This window comes from Amphiura filiformis, chromosome 14 (genome assembly GCF_039555335.1).
Source record: "Amphiura filiformis chromosome 14, Afil_fr2py, whole genome shotgun sequence".
Classification (NCBI taxonomy): domain Eukaryota; kingdom Metazoa; phylum Echinodermata; class Ophiuroidea; order Amphilepidida; family Amphiuridae; genus Amphiura; species Amphiura filiformis.
Genome location: NC_092641.1, coordinates 39649213 through 39671759, shown reverse-complemented (window position 1 = coordinate 39671759; position 22547 = coordinate 39649213). Strand labels below are relative to the sequence as shown.

At 35.0% G+C, this 22547-nt stretch overlaps 1 protein-coding gene across 5 annotated transcripts; it reads left to right on the top strand.

The window, feature by feature from the left end:
* The first annotated feature begins 1932 nt into the window (after window positions 1–1932).
* Window positions 1933–21683, top strand: LOC140170076 (uncharacterized). 5 transcript variants are annotated; one of them, XR_011861477.1, is made up of 6 exons: window positions 1933–2029; window positions 4541–4670; window positions 6322–6402; window positions 8314–8342; window positions 10746–10791; window positions 17247–21683. XR_011861477.1 is itself a non-coding variant. In XM_072193396.1 (5 exons), the coding sequence occupies exons 1-4, from the start codon at window positions 1964–1966 to the stop codon at window positions 10763–10765; spliced, it is 297 nt and encodes a 98-aa protein (XP_072049497.1). In that variant the 5' UTR covers window positions 1933–1963; the 3' UTR covers window positions 10766–10791; window positions 17247–21683. The 5 variants fall into 5 exon arrangements, 3 of the variants coding, with proteins under 3 accessions (XP_072049497.1, XP_072049498.1, XP_072049496.1); XR_011861476.1 differs by lacking the exons at window positions 8314–8342; window positions 10746–10791 and adding an exon at window positions 11752–11867; XM_072193396.1 differs by lacking the exon at window positions 8314–8342.
* Window positions 21684–22547: the final 864 nt, after the last annotated feature.

Sequence of the window (22547 nt, the reverse complement as noted above, 5' to 3'; positions counted from 1 at the left end):
TATTTCATCGTACATGATATTTTTACCAGAATACCCGTGCACCATAATCATTCAACACTACCAGCAATTCAGAGTTTACCAAATATACGGAGATGTTCATCGATGGGTAATCTGTTCAACTCTTAGCTTCCCGAGGCTTGAATAAGTCAATATGAAGCTGCAATGAGTTATTTCATTACAAATCCATACACCCCCTATCTTCTACACAGGGAGTGTGTAATATTCAGTTAAAAATACAGGATCTGTAATATTTACTCGTAAATATTCAGTTAAATTGTGTTTTCTTTGTGATTCAAAGCAACCCATATCCATGCAGTAAGGAAATATCTGGTTTAATACTTATCGCAAGATACACAGGCAAGGACAAAAGGGACAGAGAGATGAAAACATTATGAGGGACGGACCTGGCACCGTAGGACCCAGAGGAGCTTGTAGGGATGCTAGTCCGTGCTTTGTAGCAATATTACCATTAGGGAGAGAAACTACAGCCGCTTCAAGCCTCATTGTGACAGCTTCGCCGCTCCAACCACCACGCCACGATCTTGAGTATTATTTGACAAAGATAGGGTCAACGAGTATCTAATCATGTACTAATGTTTCGACGTCCGCTGATCGCAAATAATCATTATGATCATTCCTCTCAGCGATTGATCGAATATATTGCCCCACATAAAATTCCACAACATTATAACATATCATCAGAGACTAATGTCAGCAGAATTTTGTCGTGTTTATTTTTCAATGGAGCTCTATTACCCTGCTATCATAAATTGTTATTCTGACACATAATGACCAGAACTGAAAATCGGTCTAATTGTTAATAGGTCAGTGTGCCATTAATCAATGCATATTTGATATGTTTAGATTTTGTTCTTATGAGTGATCAAACTATTTTTAATCTTTAACCATTTTTGTTTAAACACAACGCAGACACTAACTTCTGCGAGCCAAGAAAAAAAATGTGTATTTAAAATCTGCATGAGATTTTACCAAGGTCAAACGAGTTTACACAATACAGTATTTTAATTTCAGTCCTTAATCTACAATTTTTAACTTGCAGACAAAGAAATCGTGTCTTTTTTGTAAAGTTTTTATAATCTGATGTAATTCCAATCATGGGAAGCCACTAATTTATTTATATAGTAATTGCGTGACCTGTAAATTATAGTACAAATATTATTGTTGACACCTGTTAACAATTCCATCACTACCGTTCATCAGGTTATAGTGTTTTGGAAGTAGACATATTGATTAAAATGTGCATGTTTGACCAATGTGGGTGCAATTCTTTAGTTATACCTGCTAGGAAGTTTTTAATGGATGTATATATTTGACACAATTATAACAACTGTTCCCGGGATTATTTTTCTTTTGGTCCACTCGTGCAAGATTTTCATTCGGGAATGTAACTTTGGACTATTGTTTGGAGTGGGTCTATTACAAGTTGCATTAGTAAATCGACATCGAGGAGGTTGACTGTTGACATGAATTAAGCGTTTTGGTCAGTTCGTGCGTTAAGCTGTAAATAACATTCCGTAGAATAACAATTTGCAAAAACCAAACGAGAACTAAAGCAAACACTTGAATCTACGTGTGTTCTTATAGTTTACACCATTACACTTTTTGGCGTAAATTAAAGCATATCACAAATGGAATATAGATGTTGCGTATCAATTTCGCCTGGACAGAGTATATATATATTGGTTTATTTGTTTGTTTTATATATTATTATGGACTAACTCTATAGGTTTCATAACGTACCATTAACTATACCGTTTCTTCCAAAAAATGGACAATGTACCAATCAAACACAATTATCTATATAACAAGAGGTTACGTTTTGTTATTTAAATGTAATAAATACAATACTGTAATAAAACTGGAATGTAATGGTAACAATAACCTTCATACATTTTGTTTTAATATGTTCTTTCCTCAGAAACAACACCACACAGACACCAACATGGTACCAAAGGCGATTTTAATAGTATCATCTGTTATACTTCTAGTAGCAGTTATAGTAGCACAGGTATGATTCAAAGACTAAGCTCCTCCTTTTTACTTCCAATAATACAAGCAGACACTCTCGCCCTCCATTCAAATGATATATTGACAACAACTGATGGCGCTAGTAATATTTTGGAAATATACATAATTATTATATATACTTTCGGTGGCAGTAGATTTTACTTGTAATGCAATGCATTTGATGTTCGCTTTTTTAGATATGTTACACATGTCTGTCGCTATATCGGCAAACCATACTGCAGTTACTGTCCGTTTTCCTATACACAATACACAGTGCTCTCACCATTGACGCGTGACCCCTACAAATGATGTATGTTGGGAGAATGGACACTTGACTAGTTAACATCACTGTGTGAAAAATAACCAGCCAATATTTTATTTATTCTCCAAAACTTCTAGCAAATATATTTCTCTAACATGACCTAAAATTACAGCTAGGTTAGATGTTCAGAAATGGTCGCACTTTTGTAAAATATGAGTGAGGGCAAGGCATAGCTAGCCAACTCCCCGTGTTATTTGAATGGAGATTTGACCGAAAATATTGGTATCGGACCGCTCACTTCTGAAGGATGCCACAAAAAAACCGGTAAAAGCTACATTTAAATTATTCCAAATAGGTTCTAGAAAATAAAGTTTTGTAACATGTCCTAAATTTTTAGCTAATTTAGGTGTTTGGAGAGGGTCGTACTTTTGTGTTTTAGGAAGGACATGTAAACGACAGATAACACCAAAAATATGAAGAAATTATTTCTAAACCGTGTTTAGCCTCAAAAATCATTATGTTGCTCATTTTCAAGAATGCTGGTTTACAAAAAGCACGACATTGTCTGATTTCGTGAACAAAGCCACACATAACATTGTTTCCTTTCGTTTCCTTTATAATCGGTTACCCAACTGAAGCTATGAATACCAGCTTTATTGCGATATCGCACATGAAAACAGTCACTTGTGCACAACCAGAGAAGATCCGATTTAATCAGTTGAGCTGTTTCAATGAGTGTTATCTTGGTTTAATAGCTTTTAATGGGGTTAAGTCCTGCAAAGGTCGAGATGAATTCTACTGTAGACATGACTGCATCATGCGATCAACAGAACATCATTGATGCTTTTATACTTCTCATGCCGGGGTGGGGTGTACTGTATTTCCAAGTTGTATATCACCCGCGTACAAGGACTTTCAAAAAGTAATTTTCATAAGTTTAAAAAGGACCCAAAACGACTATGTTTTAAAACCCTAAGCTAGTGTTTTACTGTTATGAGTCGTGATGAACATACCTACAACCGCCACGGTGCAATCAGTCAAGAGGACTGAAGGAAACCAATGACAACGAACACATTTGAAGAGTTTTTAATACATTTTCACCTAAAATTCTACATTAATTAATTTGATTGTGTCGGCATATTTTTGTCGGTAACATAATGTGCGATTAAGACATCATTTCCCCCGCCCCATTTTTGCTGTTTTTGATACCCTAAACGAGGGACTCGGTTATCTCGCCTGGCCGTAAAAATGGACAATTTATTTTCCATTTTCTTGTATGTACGGGGGATATATATGGGTTCTCATGCTTTAATTACTTTTGCGTGGAATGGCTGACAACTAAAACGGGTGGGAAATCGTGATGTGACAATTTTAAATAGGTGAGGAGCGTGACACGTCTGACTTTTGATTCGCCCACTTCCCGACCGCTCCTCGATCACTGGTGTCTAATAACACGAAATGTTTTAGGACGCAGTCGTCAATTTAATGCTCCTCCTGTTTCAATTCAAGCAGAGACTTTCGCCCGCTCTCAAAATCACACGTAGCTAAACAGCGTGATGGCGCTAATATGTTATTACGGTAATATTACAACGAGTCTTTATTATCACAATGATGGCAGCATGCAGCAGTCCACTTCACATGATATTGGAATTTGTTCATAAATACCGATTTTTTTTTAATAATTGCTCTTGTTAATTGCTCTTAAATGTAATTATTCTTTTATTGTCTATTGTCATCGCTTCAAATTTTTATACTTTATATATTGAGCACAGTAAAGTTTCGATTTTTTTCTGATATTGGTGCTGTAAAATCGACGAGCAAACAAAGTTTATTGCATAATCGTTGTAATATTATCATACTGACGACATCCCGTATACATATGAGCCATCACTTTGTATTTACACTGACAGAGGACAGAGGACGTTTTTTTTTCAGATAAAGCCTTTTTTGCCGCCACAGTCGCTATCCACGTTCAGTGAAATTTGTATCAGGCATTTCACGCATTACACATGTAAAGACTTCACAAAGACTAACGCCGCCATAATAAATACGCATATAGGGCCAGACCTATTGATTTAGGATAGAAAAAAGATTTATTTACGATATGGTTAGGGCTAGGATTAGCGTTAATGTTAGGGTAAGGGTTTATCATGGCGTAGATTGTCGAACAAACGATGAACTAGTCTTTCATATATGTGACTGCTTAGTGTCTTGTGACTAACCGTTATTACCTTTTGTCTTTTGTAACAGGCGGCCGATGAAGATTTTGAAACATGGAATTTAGAAGAATACGAACCATATGACAAAAGAACAGATCAACTCGCACTTGCAGATTTGATTGTACCATATGAAAAAAGAGGGAAAACAAAATTCATTCACAGTAAGATCCGTTTGATTAATTTTTTGTACAGTAAGCAAAAAAATAAGGTACCAGTTATGTTTACCCCCTGTATATCCTAAAAAAGACAGATATGTCATAATTGGAACCAGTAGCCAATAGCTGCATCTTTTAGCTCCAATTTAAGACCTCATTTGTTGAAAATGTTTAAGAACTAAAGACACGACGATCCCAAATCCCAAGGTAGGTGTCACTTTAAAAGTTGCAGTTTCCTCCATTGCATGCGCTATTGATTTGTACACAAACCGTTCGCGAACAAAGGAACTAGCGCCGTGCTTCCATTGAATAGCACGTTAAAACTAGCGCCGTGCTTTCATTGATAAGAACACAAAAAGTGCAACTTTTGATTTCGTCTCGGTAGGTTTTAGATCACCGTTTCTTTAATTCTCAACCAATTTCAACAAATAAGGTCTTGAATCAGAGCTAACGAGTTCAGATATTAGCTGCTTGTTTTAATTTTGACATATTTGTCTTTATTTAGGATATACAGGGGTGAACACAACTGGTACCTTAATTTTTTGGCTCACTGTATATTTATATAGGCATATGCCTTGTCCTTAAGGAAATCACGTGATCGTCGTCGTACGGAGCCGGGCGTCAGTTGAGGTGATTATAGACCGTGGACCTATCATATCACATGACAACATTCAGGACGATCTGCTGTTTGACACAAGGCATTAATATTACAAGTTTTGAAGCGAAAGTTCATGTCAAGGAAATGAACAGCCTCCATGTAGAATAAAAGAGCAACAGAGGGCGTACTAAATATAAACACATGTCAACGCATCTATAAAGTTTCTTACGATTTCAGTTTTCCTCTTCGCGAATTCCGGATTGATTGGTATTTGCCGAGCCAAAACGCCATCACCGGCTGGAAGGGGTCAATTATAATAGTCGATTGATTTATAGCGCTAGCAAACGAAATAGGTGATTGGAAGCTAATTGAGGGGATTGATTGAAGTTCATTCAACCATGAATGATGGGGTCATTCTCTAGGAGCCTGTCAGGAGAACTAAAACGATCATTGTAACGTATCGTGGTGGCCATATGACGTAAACGACATTACATTTTTTTAAAATTAATTTTGAACTAATAACCTTCATGGAAGAAAACGTAACCATGGTAACGATTTAAATCATAATATTGGACGAGTTTCATAAGTTGTCTAAGTTTTCTTTAAAGGTGAATGACTAGATTCCCGTTAATTTTCATCAGAAGTGATCCCAGTGAAACTTTAAACACGAAATATGATTTACATGATAATAATGATAAAAAAAAGGAAAGATTAGAAACACCCGTACACCATCCGTACAGTTCACTCGCCTATTGTGATCATAGACGTTTTTGCTTATCTCAAGATTTCGACTACCTACCATCAATCTTTTAAAACTAGTTTAAGTGTTGCCCTATAGATATCGATTCCTCGTGCTAGACACGAAGCAGTTTACATATAGTTAGTTTCATTGTCAGAAAATTATCTTAACTATATTTCGATATTGATGATTAAATAGAACGGCATAATTAAAGTAAAACTGGGCCGTACATGCCCTTCTTTTCATAACTCAAATATAATCCCTCATTAACTTTCTAACAAACTGTCTTGTCTATTTATTTTTTTCATTTTTATATAAAGAATGTTTAACTGAAGGCAAAGTATGTACATGTGACATGAGATTTTCAACATCAAGTGGCAGGAGATATACCGATTGCAGAAGTAAGACATAATTCTTAGTTTTAGTATTGTTGTTAGTGTTTGTTTGTTTGGTGTTGTTGTGTTTATGTCAAAGCATTATGTGTAGGTTTCTGTTCTTCTTTATAAGTAAAAGACATTATTTGACAAGTTTGTTTCCAAAAGGCGCTAAATCCAATAGCTGCCTTGTGTCACATTTTCTGGTATATTTTAACATTTTTAAGTTTAAATGATGTTTAACGATTGGAATGGATATGTTTGTATATAACTCTAGCATATTTTATCCCTTAAAAATTCCCCAATGCACAGTTTAAAAATAGCTGCCGATGGATATAACGCCTTTTGGACATGTTGGACATATTTATTACTTTATTCTTCTTAGAGAGATTTGCAATTATTTTTTTAAAGATAAACGAATAATTATTATAACTATTTGAGTGGTCCAATGTTATTAGATTAGCAAGGTTACTGCTTACTTAGGAATATCTTAAAATGTTTTGTACACAAAGCAGCATTTGAAGTAAGCGCCTTTTGGAACCAAACTCTTCATACGTAGATATAAGTAACACTAATGCAGCATTTTAACTTAGGTGACAAATGTTATTAAATCATCCTGATCCCAACGTAATACAACGTATCTGCCAGTGGTAATAACAAGTCAGATACTGCGGTTTGTATTGGAGGGCTGCTTTGCTTACATTATGTACGTACCTTTCTTTTTTAATCTTCCAAATCAGAGAATGAATTGAATGCTTCCACGGAATGAGTATATAGTCTAATGTTTGTAGTTTCGAGATCCTCTGACTGATGAGTTGGTGTTCTTGACGTGTACCTGTATGGCTATTGAATGGGCATTCTGCAAGTCATTATTTGCCGTAGGAGTGATGATGTAACATGATTAACTACCATAACAATTAGGTTAAAACAAGTTTTGCATATATCGTACTTCACTAGTACGCTCACGCGGTACCTCTGCTATGAACCATATATGTCACAGAACAGGGATAAAGACCTGAATCATAATTCTGTAGAATATTCATGTCATACTGATCACTCGCATCTGTAAGATTAGTATCTTTGAAAAGAGCGGTACTTTGTTCAATCTATATATGATTGCAGACATACGTACATATGTGCAGGTGCTTGTAGAGCAGGTGATATATTAAAAAAAAATTAACCTATGGTAGTTAATCATGTTACATCACCACTTCTACGGCGAATATAGTACGTCTTATGTGAATGAGCACAATGGGGCATTCGTATAAAGGACATACCAATGGCTTGTACAGGCTTCGCATCAAGCAAAGAACAACTCAGTAGCCGGAATATCTCAAAACTACCCATTTGTCACTTAATACTCATTGTGTGGGCGACGGTGTACGCTTGTCAACTTACTATATTATATTTTCCCGAAAACATATGAATATGTAAATTGAATTGTCTTCAAGATGTTGTTGAAATTAATGCTAAATATAGTTTGGTTGAGAAAATGAATACATAATTCACCATTTACATTGACCTTGATGTTTAGATTTTTTAACTAGAACCATTTCAATAATATTATCATTGCCCGTTTTTAAATCTCAGAAATTCGTAATCGTTGCCTATATCAATTGACCTACCGCATGGGCGAATTGGCGCGGTTTTTTATGCTTCTGGGAGTTAACATCAATGACTTGATGATCGATAGAAATAATATATGCAACCAAATCACCATTACTTGAAGGTATGCCACGATATCATCGTAAGCAAAGTTGGAACAGATAGCTACGGCATACTAGAATCGCGTGGACATTTACATCGTTAGTGGATTTAAGATCACAATGTATGCGAAAAATATTTGAAGTTTTTTGGAAGTAAGCAATTTCTTGTATTTCTAATGTCTGTAAAGAAGAAAAATAACACTGACTGACTTTTTCGTTTTCCTGCTTTTAGGCGGGCCTAAAGGATAAGGAGATCGCAAAGTAAGTCGGAATGATAGATCCGTGATTCATTAGAACATATCAGAGCTGGTTACCAGTCTAAAACAATGAAAGTGGACCTTCTGGAATATGAACTTTTATTGTTTTAGGCTAATACACGAAATTTGGGAGAAAACTGACTCTATGCAGTCGTCATGGTGATTTGGTGATTTGGTGGCATAATATATACCTACGAAATCAAAACCAGGGGTTAACTTTACATAGCTATCGAATAGCATGGTCATTTTTATTATCATTGCAGATCCAGTTAGACAGAATTGTTTTCAAAACTCAATATTTGTTCGTTTGTAAATATTCTTTACTTCTTTAGATATTAGACACTTTCCTGTTCTACATCTTTTCCTATATTTCCAAGCATGCTATACCCATTTGTTCCAACTTTGCCTGATATTTCATCTAGAGGGTTTAAGGCATGAAAGCCCTTTGTGCAATAGCTGACCTACACATATGTTGACAATTGCTGCAATACATCTTAAAAAATGAAACCTGGTAGCTATTGTAAATTGGACCTTCTGCTCCTAAACCCTCGATATGTTCTTTTAAATTGTATACACTGTAAGTTGAATAGTTTACCCAACGTTTTAGACCACTATGAACAACTCAACAACTGAGCAAAAAATTGGATTCTATCAAACATGAGTTGTTGATATAGTTGGATATACATATTGATTTTTAAATAAAGTTTGGGTTCCTTGAGACAGTAACTTCCACGTATTTAAAGCGCGTGATGCGGAGTGAAGTGCCTCTGATCGCGCGTTGAATGTATAAGCTTAATTATACATGGAGACAATTCTGACCTCCCAAGTAATAGACCTTTTCAAATCAAATCGTAGTATAATTCAGTAAGCTAGGGGGTGAAATTGGTGCACAATGATTCAAGCGGGATCACATACCCTTTTTGAGTGAAAATATAACGTATTGAATTAGCACGTCACAATGTGACAGTTAAAGAAAGAAAAATGCAAATGTTTGTCGTCTGCGGCACATTTGATTGGTCTACGTGTGGTCTTCACAATACTGATATAAATTTTAAAATCTTGCACAAGCCATATCCAACGCTTGGCCGTGTCTTTCACCCAGATTTGTGTTCAGACGTAATAGTTGCGGGTTTGTTAACGGGGTCATCCATAATAAACTTTGGAAAAGTTTGATTTGAAAATGTCTATAACGCAGTATCTACGACATATTACGAATCAGATACTGCCATTTTACTTGGTATCCCTGTATCAGTTTGCCCGCAATGTAAAAATTCAGTAGTTTGATGCGAACCACATAAAGTTTGCTTGATTTATATAAGGCAACAATTATATCGGCTTTTGTTACTGCGCGCGTCAATTAAGTCCCAACTCACGCTCGCGTAAATTTCCATACACGTGCGCCAGTCATGCATTACGCAACTCACAACTAGCGTAAGCACTGAGCCCTTAGATTATTAATACACATTATTGGAATTTTCCATGCCTGTGCCCTCTAAGCGTACTCGAATTCAGCTGACGCCGGTACAGCGTACAGACCTGGCGAGATCGCTTATCTTACGCGAGAAGTTTCTTTTGTGTACGCTCGCGCTGTTTACGCTATTTTTGAGTTTGCTCACGCGGTACCTGATTAGCGTCGATCCCCTGAGGCAACATGCCATGTTTCCGCGGTATGACTGAGCCCAACTGGGTGCACGTCATTCTATATCAAATTACACAGTGTTATGAGTCTGATTTTTCCTCCTTATATAAGTCGAAAAAACTATAGTTTGTATAGTTATTTTTGAAGCAATCAGTCTGTTCCAAAGCAAAAGGCATCATCTGCTATAGTAATAACCAAAGCAGATAATACGTTTTTCCTTGGGAATATAGATTTTTCAAAGAGAGTTCGGTTCGCCGCGTATCTATTACGCAAGGTTTAAAAGTTTATCTTTGGGCTAACGACTGACAAACAATACAAGTGGCTTACAAAACACAAGATAGATATACTTGACACTCTTTGAGAATATTGCTAACCGTTGTCTTTAGAATATATGAATCATTAATTTGTGTTTTTATAAATTTTCCATTTGGTACAAGTCTGTCTTCGGTGCTGTTTCATCATGTTATTTTAATTTTTCTCTCTCGTCCCTTCTCCCCTTCCTCTTTTCCACCCTTCCTTTCCTTTGCTGCTTTTCATCCTTTTTTACTTGACTAACTGCCTGTATTCGTTGTATTCATACTTATTCTTGTCGCTAATCTATGGTGTTTTACAAGATGACATTTTTTTATGCTTACTTAGTTCTAGTTAAATATGTTTCTAGATTTTACCCTCATCTTAGAAGTTTTTCTAATCTAAACCATTTTAATTTTAATACATGGACGTCAAAAATATTGTGACAATATTAATAACAACTTGTACCCTCACTAGGTCTTCACGGTGCCAAGTAAAATTCTACAAAATAGAAAGATAACAGGTATTATTAATCGTCGGGTTGAAGCTGTTTGTATGTAATATGGTCATATAAATGTTCATTTTGTGTTTAGGCACACACTATGCAGCTTCTAATATGACACTGTTTAGATGACTTTGGTTTCTTTTGCAGATAAAACACTTGCTGTTTCGTGAAATGGAATGATTTCTTTTTAAAATAAGTCAATTGTTTGTGATGTACACAGTCCAGTTTATATTGTAACTAATACACACGTTATACAGTTTGAACAGTGATCAAAATATACGCAACGTTTAGATTCGACAAAGCCTCTCTTCCAAATTTAATGTTAAGCACTCTAAATAAAGTAATATGCCAATATTGAGCACTTAGGGCAAAAAACAACGCCCTCTCGTGTTACTTGTAGTTGATACTCTAAGGCGTGTTGTTCTGTTATTTTTTCTTACACCATTACTATATAACCTAATAATATATTATACTATAAGATATTAAGTGACTGGCTGTCTTGAACGGTGTATATCAAACGAAATGAATATGTATTTGGTTAACGAGCTGTCTGTATTTATAAATATAACAACACCTACTGCATAACAAGATATGGTACTATCACTAAACACTGATTTGCATTTGGTTGCCAACGTTTCAAATATTGACAAATCTGGCAAAAGTGGGAAATCATTCTATTCACGATTAATTTGCTTTCAGATCTGCCACTATGACAAATGCTTATGTTTTGAAATTGTAGTTTATTTTTTTAATTTTGTTGATTTGTGTTTTGTTTATTACCCCCATTAATGATAGATTTTGAAAATCTCGCTGACATAATCACATAGTAAAATAATGTGTATCAATGTGTTTAGTAATGTAATGATCAAGCGAATCAACCAAATTGTGTGCCCATTTTTGATGTCTTTATGATCTATCATTATCCCCCCAGGTAAGCTTTTTTTTATATAAAAATATGACCTTCAATTTTTCCATCAGGATTACATAGTAGAAAAGCAGGATCAAAAAAAGTGTTGGCCTTTTTGTAAGACCCGACTATTCTATACCGCCTAGACTTCTAGCTAGTTTGGACCCCAAAGCAAACACTCTATGCAGTAAGTAGTGAGACGCGGTACTTGAAAACTGCGATGCAACAATTTCATGCAAAGTTATCTATTAAATAAATAATCTTTAGTTGAAAACTTGCTTATTACATATTTGTGACGGAACACGGTGACCAACCTACCTGGGATATCTTGATTTTCAGTTTGATTAGACAAATGTATTCAATTATGACATCCAAGCCAAGTTCTTTTTTATTGTTTCCATCAACTAAATAAATATATCCTTTGTGTTATGTTCCATGTTTCTAAAGACATGTGCATTTTGTCACTAGCCAGCAGAGTAGATCACGATGTTCAAATCCAGATGTGGAAACCAGCGTATCCCATTATAAATTGCAGCATCCTCCTGCAGCATCCTCTATAGCAACTCAAAGGGTTTCACAATTTGCGCACACTGCAGCGTAACTATCAAAGGCATTGCGGGTGTGTCCGTTAACTCCATCATTACATGTACAATCATTTCGGCAAGGTGTGGAAGTACATTCGTTGTGTATTATATAAAACATGTATCATTATATTATCTTGGGAATGGGGCGGAAGAAATAGCATGAAGATCGCGTTGTTACATGATTTTGCTTCGTCAATTATTCTTACAGTCGCTGCATAGGGACTGGCTTTCCCAGCGGGCTTGATACCGCTTCTGGTGTCAATCAATTTATTGTTCAATCGGTGAAAAGTGATTGATCCATGTTGAATAAAGCGTAACATACATATTTTTGCGTTTAAATACCTTGTAGTTAGTAAATATACTTGCATGACCATGCATGCTTGGGCTCCTTGAATCATAAATAATACATTTTAGAGTTAAATTTTGAACCACAAGGACCTGACAATTTTGATACAACTAAAATGTTTATATATATTGTTTTAAGTGTCTAATATTCGGGGTAGTGGTTATAAAGCCATTCCATCAATTTTATAGGTGTTATTGTAGCTTTTATAACGGGTTAACTGTAAACCCACACTTTCTTTACCCATGGGATATTATGAAAGGTCAGATACCAATAAAAACAAAAATATAATGCGTATATAGAGGATATGGAGTAACGAGAAGTGTCCCTTTTATAAGAATTGTACATGATTAGGAGAGAACAAACATAATAAAAGGGGCATATTGTCCATTTGCCTACGCAATCTGAATTGTTTGAACATCTGTGAAAAACTTTGTTGAATAAAGCGATCCATGACAATCACCCATTAACAAGATCATTGTTGATTTTGATTATTCTCTCATTTTTTGTTAATGTGGCCATGTATACGTAAATCATGCCATATATAACAAACGCTTGTGATTTCAAAACATTATCCAAATTTATGCATTTGTTACCCCGTGTTCCAAGTCACATTAAATCATATCATGATCAAATTCATCTGACCATCATCTCATCCAACTGATTCGTTTGAAATATCCAATACAAATACATACAGCCACTACTCAACTTGTTAACACATTATTTACCCCCACCCTAGTCCTTACCTTAACTCAAAACCTTATTAAGTTATATATAATACAAATATACATCCACTGAAAAAGTTATCATAGGCCTTATACAAGAGTGCTCAATACTAACATTACTGTCAGTAGAGCTAATTATAAAATAATTAATTAAGTTTAATTAACACATCATGGCCACTACTCCGAGTTTCATGCTACAAGCATGTAGCAATCATCAGGTATCATTTTATAATACAAATATACATATAGTGCATTATATCCCTAACGTAATCTGCTCCCACGAAATGAGATTTGAGTTTCCAGTTTATGTTTTTGAGACCCCTTGACTCCTGAGTTGGTATTATTTATAAAATGCGCTCAAAAAGTAATCGAACACTTAAAACAAAAGCATTTCTTAAGGACACGAAAACTAAATTACCAAATAAAGCAGTCGATACCCGTGATAAAAGGTAGCAGAAATTGCCTTGAAGGAGGAAGTATCTAAGTTTGTTCCCTTTGAAACTCGAGCTTGTGTCAAATGCATATAATGTAGTGGAATAAAATCGCACTGAGCAGAAAAAGTACCCAGAACAAAATTCTCCATCTATCGACTACTTTATTTTGCAATTTAGTTTTAGTGTCTTTTAGATATTGCTTTTGTTTTAAGTGTCCGAATACTTTTTGTGCGCAGTATATGGTATTTGTAAATGAGGAATTTTGCAAGCCCATGGTGAATCATCTGTGAATGGGGCACAATGGAGCATTCACAAAGGACATACGACTAGCTGCACATGTCCAGGTGTGCACCAAACAAGGAACTCAGCAGCCAAAAGCTCTTGAAACTTGCAATTTTTCACTCATTTCGCTTGAGCAGGTCATTATAATACCAAGGGCTGAATTGCTCTCAGACTTTTACATTTAAAACAAAAGTATTGGAGAGCTGAATATCGCTGCTGTAGTATGGTTTAGATAACTATTTTGATCACAAAATTTAGGAGCAAATCAACCGTATTTATTACGCCATTTTATAGGATAGGTTGTACAAGCAAGCATGCATTTGTATTGGATACGGAATTCAGAATCGGTTATCTCATTACATTATAGTTATAAATTCAGATTTAAAATCTCATAACTTTGATTTACATAAACCACGTCATTTCATATCATTTCAAATGTATCTTTTATTATGTTTATTTATTGTTATTTTACTTATTATATTTGTTGCATGGACCAACTGTATTGCATTATATTCTAGTCTGTACCATTGCATGACTTTTGATGCATGATGATTTTTGATACCATCGGGTAGTTAACAACATAAGCTAGGTTTCACTTCACGGCATATCGCCGAATATAATTAAACTATAAACCGTCTGTATTATATTATTAAATTCCCATTCTGTCTTACTCGCTACTCGCGTTCAGCGAATCGCGTGAAATACGTCACCTGTTAACATAATAGAGACGGTTGATAGCAAACTGTTATTTGTCGTTCTGCACAAATCACAACTACTACTACACCGTCAGATAATAAATATGTGACCATAGAATAATGTTAACACATTCAAATTATGGCGAATAGCATTTACAATTTATAGGAACAGTCATTTCCCCGTTGGAGGCTCCCTATACCACTACACTGCTTTGTACCACTTCACATAATTTAGATACTACAAACATGCTGCATGTATCGCAGCGTGAAAAGCACAGGAGTATAAACAATGCCCTATTATAATAGTCAAAAAGTAAATTAAATAATACCAACAATTTGTCATAGTAGTTGCGACACTTACAACGATATCAGAAATTTCAAATCATTCTAACTCCATTACCGTCTTTATTGGCATGTTCTACATGTACTTGCAGTGTTACTTGAACAGCGCCATCATTTCTTAACTTTCTATGGACTTAAAACCCTCCCCCAAGCCACTGTTACAGTTATAGCACGCATGCTCATTGCACGATGCTACTCACAGGACTAACCAATAGACGTGTTGATGCGCTCATCACAAGAAAAAGAAATTAAGTCACTTTCTTTGTACTTGAGAAACGCTTCTTTAATAATCAAGGAGTGGTTATCTATTGTACAGTTAACATATTCAGACACTCGGTGTGCTCGTGATTTTCATCTGCTTGTGATATTGTGTTGTTGTGCCTCTGTAATGAAACATTTGTATAATAACTCGTTAGAGTGTATCTCAAACATGTTACAATTTCAAGTAGTATTTTTTGACTAAGTGATAGTCCAAAATATTTTCTGTTGGTTGTAGGTATATTTGTATGATATCAGCCAATTAAAATTGTCGTTTTTAGAGCTTTGGTTTTAAAATGACAGTTAATTTACTGGGACAAGCCATAATTTACCGGGTCCAATTTCTATACAAAGAAGAATATATCAAGCTAAGTACATTGAAAAGTGGAACAACTAAGGGTTTTCTCTTCTTTATGTATAATCATATCTTTAGATGTGGATGTTTAAAGAGGATGGGGTAAAAGCCAAGTGTCGGATAAATTATTCCGCTTTCCACAGACTTATGAGTCAGATAAACAAAGAAAGCACTTTATTATTATTATTTTGCTTGGATTGTAAAATGTTTTGAGATCGCTCTAATGTAGACAAGTGTGGATGTTTGACTCAGAAAAGATTGGTTCAGTCAGAAGTAAAGAAGAGTTCAAATGTCGCGTAACTGTAATCCAACCAGATGTCAAAGTTCTTTTTTTTTTCATCAACCCAGGTCAATTACAATGGCCAAATCACTTTTTGGACAAAATTTACAGTAACACAATTAATGCATAGAAGTATGTGACATTATGTTCTAGAAGCAGTGACCACCATCGATATTGGTCATTGCTTCTATCTGGAATATAATATCACGGGTTGTACGTGTAACCACCAAGTGATTGGATCACAGGAAGTTGTTCCGCGTTATCATTTCGATAACGTCATCTTGATGAGCATGTTTATTGGAGCAAAATTCCCATTCCATAAGTCACACCCACCTACGCCTACAACCTAATAAGAAGTATATTTAGCAATGCATTTCCAAACCATACGTGACTATGCAAATGGAGTCACCCTTTGAAACACGCATGCGTCATTACCAACCATTTAACCATCTAAGTGTATAGTATAGGTATTGTGCCGGTGGCTAAAATTATGACGCCAGTTGCGCGTGCATTTAACTAAATAATGACGCCCCTCGCTTGAATTAGCGTGGGCTATAAATACCAAATCTGTTAATTGGGATAATTTTGGACTTTTTCTCCGAATACTGATGATTTTACTAAACTTAATTATAACTATTTGAAATTGACGAATTTGATCGAGTGCATAATGTGTAGCCGTAGAAGTTTATTAAACAAATTTTCATCCGCCGTCTTGGCCTTGCTCATGTAAATTTACTTTGGCCTCTTGCGCTGCTTGACAGCGTATTGTATACAAAGCGACTCCGCTAGCGGAAAATGTACGCTTTGCTTAATACCACATACCCGCCAATTCGGCTGAGGAATAAGGGGTAAAAGCGCAGTGATTTACAGTGTGCTAAGCACTGCCACAATGCCTAGACGTTGATCCACAAGCCTTGCCATACTTTATAGGTTGTCGCTGACCCAAGTTCCCGAGTTTCGTACGGGTTATTGATTGGCGGCCGGCGTCCACAAATGCAACTTTATATAATCCTTATGATGGTTACTTAAACCTTAACCTTGGGTACGTTTTCTGCAGAGAAAATATTGTTAAGTAGCTATTTCCCGTTGTAAACCAAACATGATGCCAACGAAAATGTCCCAACCTATCACGTTAATCACCCCTCTTTCCAAATAAAGATCAATTCTTCGTCACCCTTCGTGAAAGCTTTATTTTATGATTCCCAAATTGTTCGCGTGTTAAATCAACAATTGTTAATTTATTTACTATTTTTCTGTCCTTGTTACAGAGGGATTGGGACGAACCCATTAGTTATTTCATCTACACTGGCTAAAAGTTGTTGAATATACACCGGCTTCTTTATGCTTCAGCGCAACCATCTACTAACCAACTAGCTAGCTGTCAATGATTCACCAATTGCGCTCGACATCTGTCAGGGTATTACCAATAATATACTCCATGGTATATTTGGAAAATCAAAATTTGCATGGCTACGAGTACTTCATGTCATTATAATAACTTGTGAAGAAGAAGAAACATATTGTCTACAAAACAGATGAATTAATGTAATAGAAAATAATTGGTATGGTGCTGTTATCAATCTTTTTGTCTTAGATTACGTTGCTTTGCTTTAAAGTTGAAAGACAATTAAGGCAAAATATGATTTACTAAAAATATGTTTTAAACTGGAAATAAACATGAACGAAACACTACTATAATTAATGTGATTAAGACAGTAGACATAATAGTAGTGGTCGGATCATTAAGCCATTCAACATACGGCGTATTATGTTCAACATGTTCAATAAATTATCAATTTGTGAAAGAAGTAGACCATCTACCGAGACGTGATTGTTTGTCGTGTTCATTTTGTAATTATTATGTTATTTGGTATATCAAATTCCTTGCTAATTGTCATTTTACATGTACATTAGAAGTAAGAAATAATGACAAATGCAGACTGAGGTGGAAGAAGATTCAACGACCATTTCTATTGTATAAACAGATTTTATTTCGCGATTGAATCAATTTTAGAAGCAACTAAGAAAAGATAATGTTAGAAAAGATAATGTTGTCAATTGACATTTTCATAAGAGTTGGTGTCTTTTTCGTCACCTAATTGTGACATAACATACACAACTTGAGGCTACTGGCGGGAAGTATTCACCAGTAGTGTCATGATGTATTCCTTATGAGCCGCACGCATGCATGGAAATGTAGTCTGTCCTATCCTGGGTTTCGACCAATAGGGTATTCCAACTGAAATCAATAGGGTATTCCAATTGAAATCAATACACACCTTAACCTTAAGAGTGTGAATTTCCAATGGGATTACCTGAATGGATGAGTCCAAATCTAAACCCCTTTTTTGGGAGAGTATTGTAACGTATTCCATAGGGTTATATGGATATCAATTGGAATATCCCAATAACCAACCACATTGCACGGTCTATATTTATGACTTTGTGAGTAGAATGCTCGGTTGCTGGAAAGCATTTGATCGCGGCAAAATTAACATTAATGAAGAAATATCGTTGTGGCTATCTTGCGTCAGTTCAAGTCACAGCTATTAACAATGCATTAATCTTTAATATCATTCCTGACATTCATTTGAGGTACATTGTTTTAAAAGTTGTATGAAATTCAAAGTTATGATAATAAATAACTCAGTTTTATCATTTATTTTGTATCATGAATATGCCACAAATAATGCTCGATTCCACTGCGGAACGCATTTTTTCTTTTTATGTCGTTTAAAATTCAGTGCCAAATTCTGTGACATGTAGGGCATATAGCAATATCTCTCCTTGGAAAGAGGGAAAGGCAAAAATATTCAGAGGCGTGGTGCGAATTTATTTGTGCTTACTACCATTAAAATAATAGAAATGGTAGTACATAATTAGTGCGTAATACGTGTACTTTATTTCGTACGTAATCCAAAACTATACTTCAAGTCATTTATCACTAATTATGTGGGCAGGACAAAGGAAGTACATGTCTTCTTCACTTAAGAAATTGTATTTTAAAAAGACAGGTCAATGACATTCTGTACACATTTTCAATTAAGAGATTTGTTTGTATTCTGAGCTAGTATAGAAATGGGATCCATTTAACGAATCTTTAATGGATGTCACAATAACGGGCTATTCCATTTAAAATCCACACTATACCTGTGGAAGATTTTATCTAAAGTCTTCCATAGAGGGAGTGTGAATTTTGAATAGAATAAACACTGTGAATTGGGTAACATCCATTTGAAATACTTACTCCAGTTGTGGAATGATATAGATGAAGCCATTGTAGTGGAGTCTGGGTTTCAAAATGATGAACCCTGACAAGTTACATTACTCCCCTTGCTTGTGGGAGATATTTCCTAAATCTGTCATAGGAGTTGTGTGCATTTCAACAGGAATAGCCCAATAACGGTCTGAGTGAATAATAACCGTAAGCCTTTATTCTGTTTTTAGCAGAGTATGTAAATAATGTGTTCCTTAGATTTCTACTTATAAGTGTATAATACTTATGAAGCTATGGTAGCCTTACTAGGTAACCTACTCGAACTATTTACTATACATTTTTCTTTTAAGAAAATACATGCGTTTATATTTGACAATCATTGAGAAATGGCAATATGCGGGAAAAGGGTGTGGTCACAAATTTATATTGACCATTACTCATTTTTCGTTCAATATAGTAATATAAAACAGGTATAGCCAATGTACTCGCAATGGTGCAATTATCAAGAGATGTAAGTGAATGTTATTAATTTGGGAAATAATTCATCAAAGGAATTAAATTAAATTTTTCTTTTATGTAACAATTACAGTGTTTCTATAACATTATGGGCACAGTTGTTGCTTTGTGATCTGTTAATTCAAAAATGTTCTGCGCATTTAAAAATCCAGATAAGTGTAATCTAAGTATATCAAGATAAGAGTCTTTTTGTTTTTGTTGATGGTGCACATAATTCAATGTTTTCAGCAAAGAACGACACACCCCTGTGTGTGTGTAATTGTTAATTCTTCACACTTCATGTTTGTTGGTTCATAAAAGAAGTCGACGTATATTTAAGACTAGTGTCTCTTTTCCCCATGCTTTGATTAGTTTGACGAATAGTTCAGAAATTTTCCCTCCAAAGTAAAAATGCCATAAGTGCTTTGCAAATTACTAGCAGGTAGTGTTCTTTACTATGTGAGTAGAGTGGTTGACTGACAATATTGATTAGTCATGAAAAGTGTTTTATTCGACTAATATGAAAAAAATCATTATAATGGAAGATTTATCAAGTTTGTAAAATGATTTATAATGCTGAAAAAATAATTTGCCAAGAATATGAAACCAATTTTCCAATGCTGGAAAAATAATTTACCAAGAATATAACACATATTTCTATCATGGATACGTTTGTAGTGTAATTTAGATTAGTCGTATGAAACGCAAAATACTTGGAGAAATAATTTGTCATGTGATTAATGTAAGTTACATGACAAAGTCGGCTTTCATGAATTACCACACTCAATGTTCGATACCATCGCTGACACAGATAGACATGATCATAGCTTCATTCTTCGGCTATTTTTTTCAGTAATTATAACTATGATAAATCTTCCTATTTGTAATGACTATGGCTAATTATTAACTAGTCAATGCTCTTGATGCTATAGCCACATTTCAACATAAAGTTTCCAATTTTTGCGATATTTTCTCAAAACATCATGAGCTATCTCAATAACCACTGAACCAATATCAGGCTTGTTTGTACACATTTTAACGCATTTTCAAGCTGATTCCAAATATGGTCATAAAATGTAAAATTCTGACATTTTTGAATTTTAAACATTTTTTGGAAACTTGATGTCCGCAGTCGACACTCGCGTAAAGGAAAGTCACACTTCACCACTAATTAATATATTTGGATTTTCATTCATTCAAAATATCTACCTCCCAAATAAGATACCAAACTTATTCTTATACCGTATGCGTATTGTAGATACGGCATTTCTACTTTGGAAGATAACTGGTTCAAGGTCTCCACTTTGGAATCTGATACACCACCCCTGTCATACGCCCTCTGAATATTGTGAGAATGGCGTGGGTGGCGTACCTAATTGTAAATCATAGCCCAAATATTGTATTTTTATTTCCAGATGAAATCCATATACCGTAAACATTTGATAATAAGCATATGTGCATGTTACGGTAGTTGTTAAACTTTTTCATTTGTTTTCTTTTAAAGAAAAGAAAAAACGAAGAAAAGGTTTAACAAACTACCATAAAATCATATTCTTGTCCGAGCAACACGTTAATAGGCACACATGCGTATTATCGAATTTTTACCGTACACCACTGTACCGCTGTTATATGAAAGACATGGCATTCATCTTTACACAGGGAGTGTAAATTTATTAGTACCCGAAGGTGTCTGCATTTGAAATATACACTCCTTGTGTGGGATATTGAGGTCATCTCCTTCATTAGAGTGGTCTCCTTCATTAGAGTGGTGTGGGTTTTAACTGGAACAGCCGAATACGATTAAGTATTCGCTAGTTGCATCAAGTAGAAATAACATAGTTGTTATACAACGCATTATTGCTTTAAATTACTGTAGAATATTATTGCTTTTTGAATGTAGTTTCCTACTGGCTTGTAGCAACAAATTTGTCAACTCAGCTTGTAAATATTTTTTTGCTGTTTTGCGAGCAATAAATAAAATCCTAAACCTCTAGTTTACATGTGTGTAGTACTCTTTATTTGAAATTTTCAGGTTTTTTTGTGTGTGGTTATATAGATTTCAGATTTAGGTTGAGACATATTTTCTAGACATTCAGAGTAAATTGCAGCACGGTCGGTATTTCGGCAGCACTTTTTACTGTCGCCATACCTTATTTAGACCATGTTCAATTCGGGCATAGAAAGTGATGAAAGCAACGCTCAAAAGTCACTCTCTCTTAAATAAAATTCCTTTTAGGTTAAAACATATTGTCTAGACACTCACAGAACATTGCACGATAATCGGGTATTTGTGAATGAAACATGTACAAAGTTAAGAGAACGTCATTTGTTGAAATGAAGGGATGTATTATGTTGCAAAGGATTCTGGGAAAGGTAATAATCTTCTCTGGGTTGTGAGATGAAAATGTTTGCCAATTAAAGAATGTATTACTGCTTCTTGATAAACATGGGGAATAGTGCCCTTATTTATTGCAAACCAAATATGGTCTGAACCCTTTAGAATAGTTATTCATGATTTTGATACACATGGCGAATAGTGCCCTTATTTATTGCATAAAATATAATGGTCTGAACCTTTTCAAATAGTTATACACAATTTTGTGTGACAATGTGTTGCGCAAGCGAGCGAAGCAAGTTTCTAAACCGGCCGCATGTCAGATTTTAATTTTCTAAATTTAAGCCAGAGATGAAAAAACAAACAACAACAACAACAACAAACGAACACGACTTTGATAATGTTTGCATCTTGTAACGGCTATTTTAGGAGCTTTCCATTCAAAATAAAAAATCAGCTTCACAAAAGAAAAATCCTTGAATATATTGTCCTGCACTCTAAGTAGGCTGCATACAATGCTAT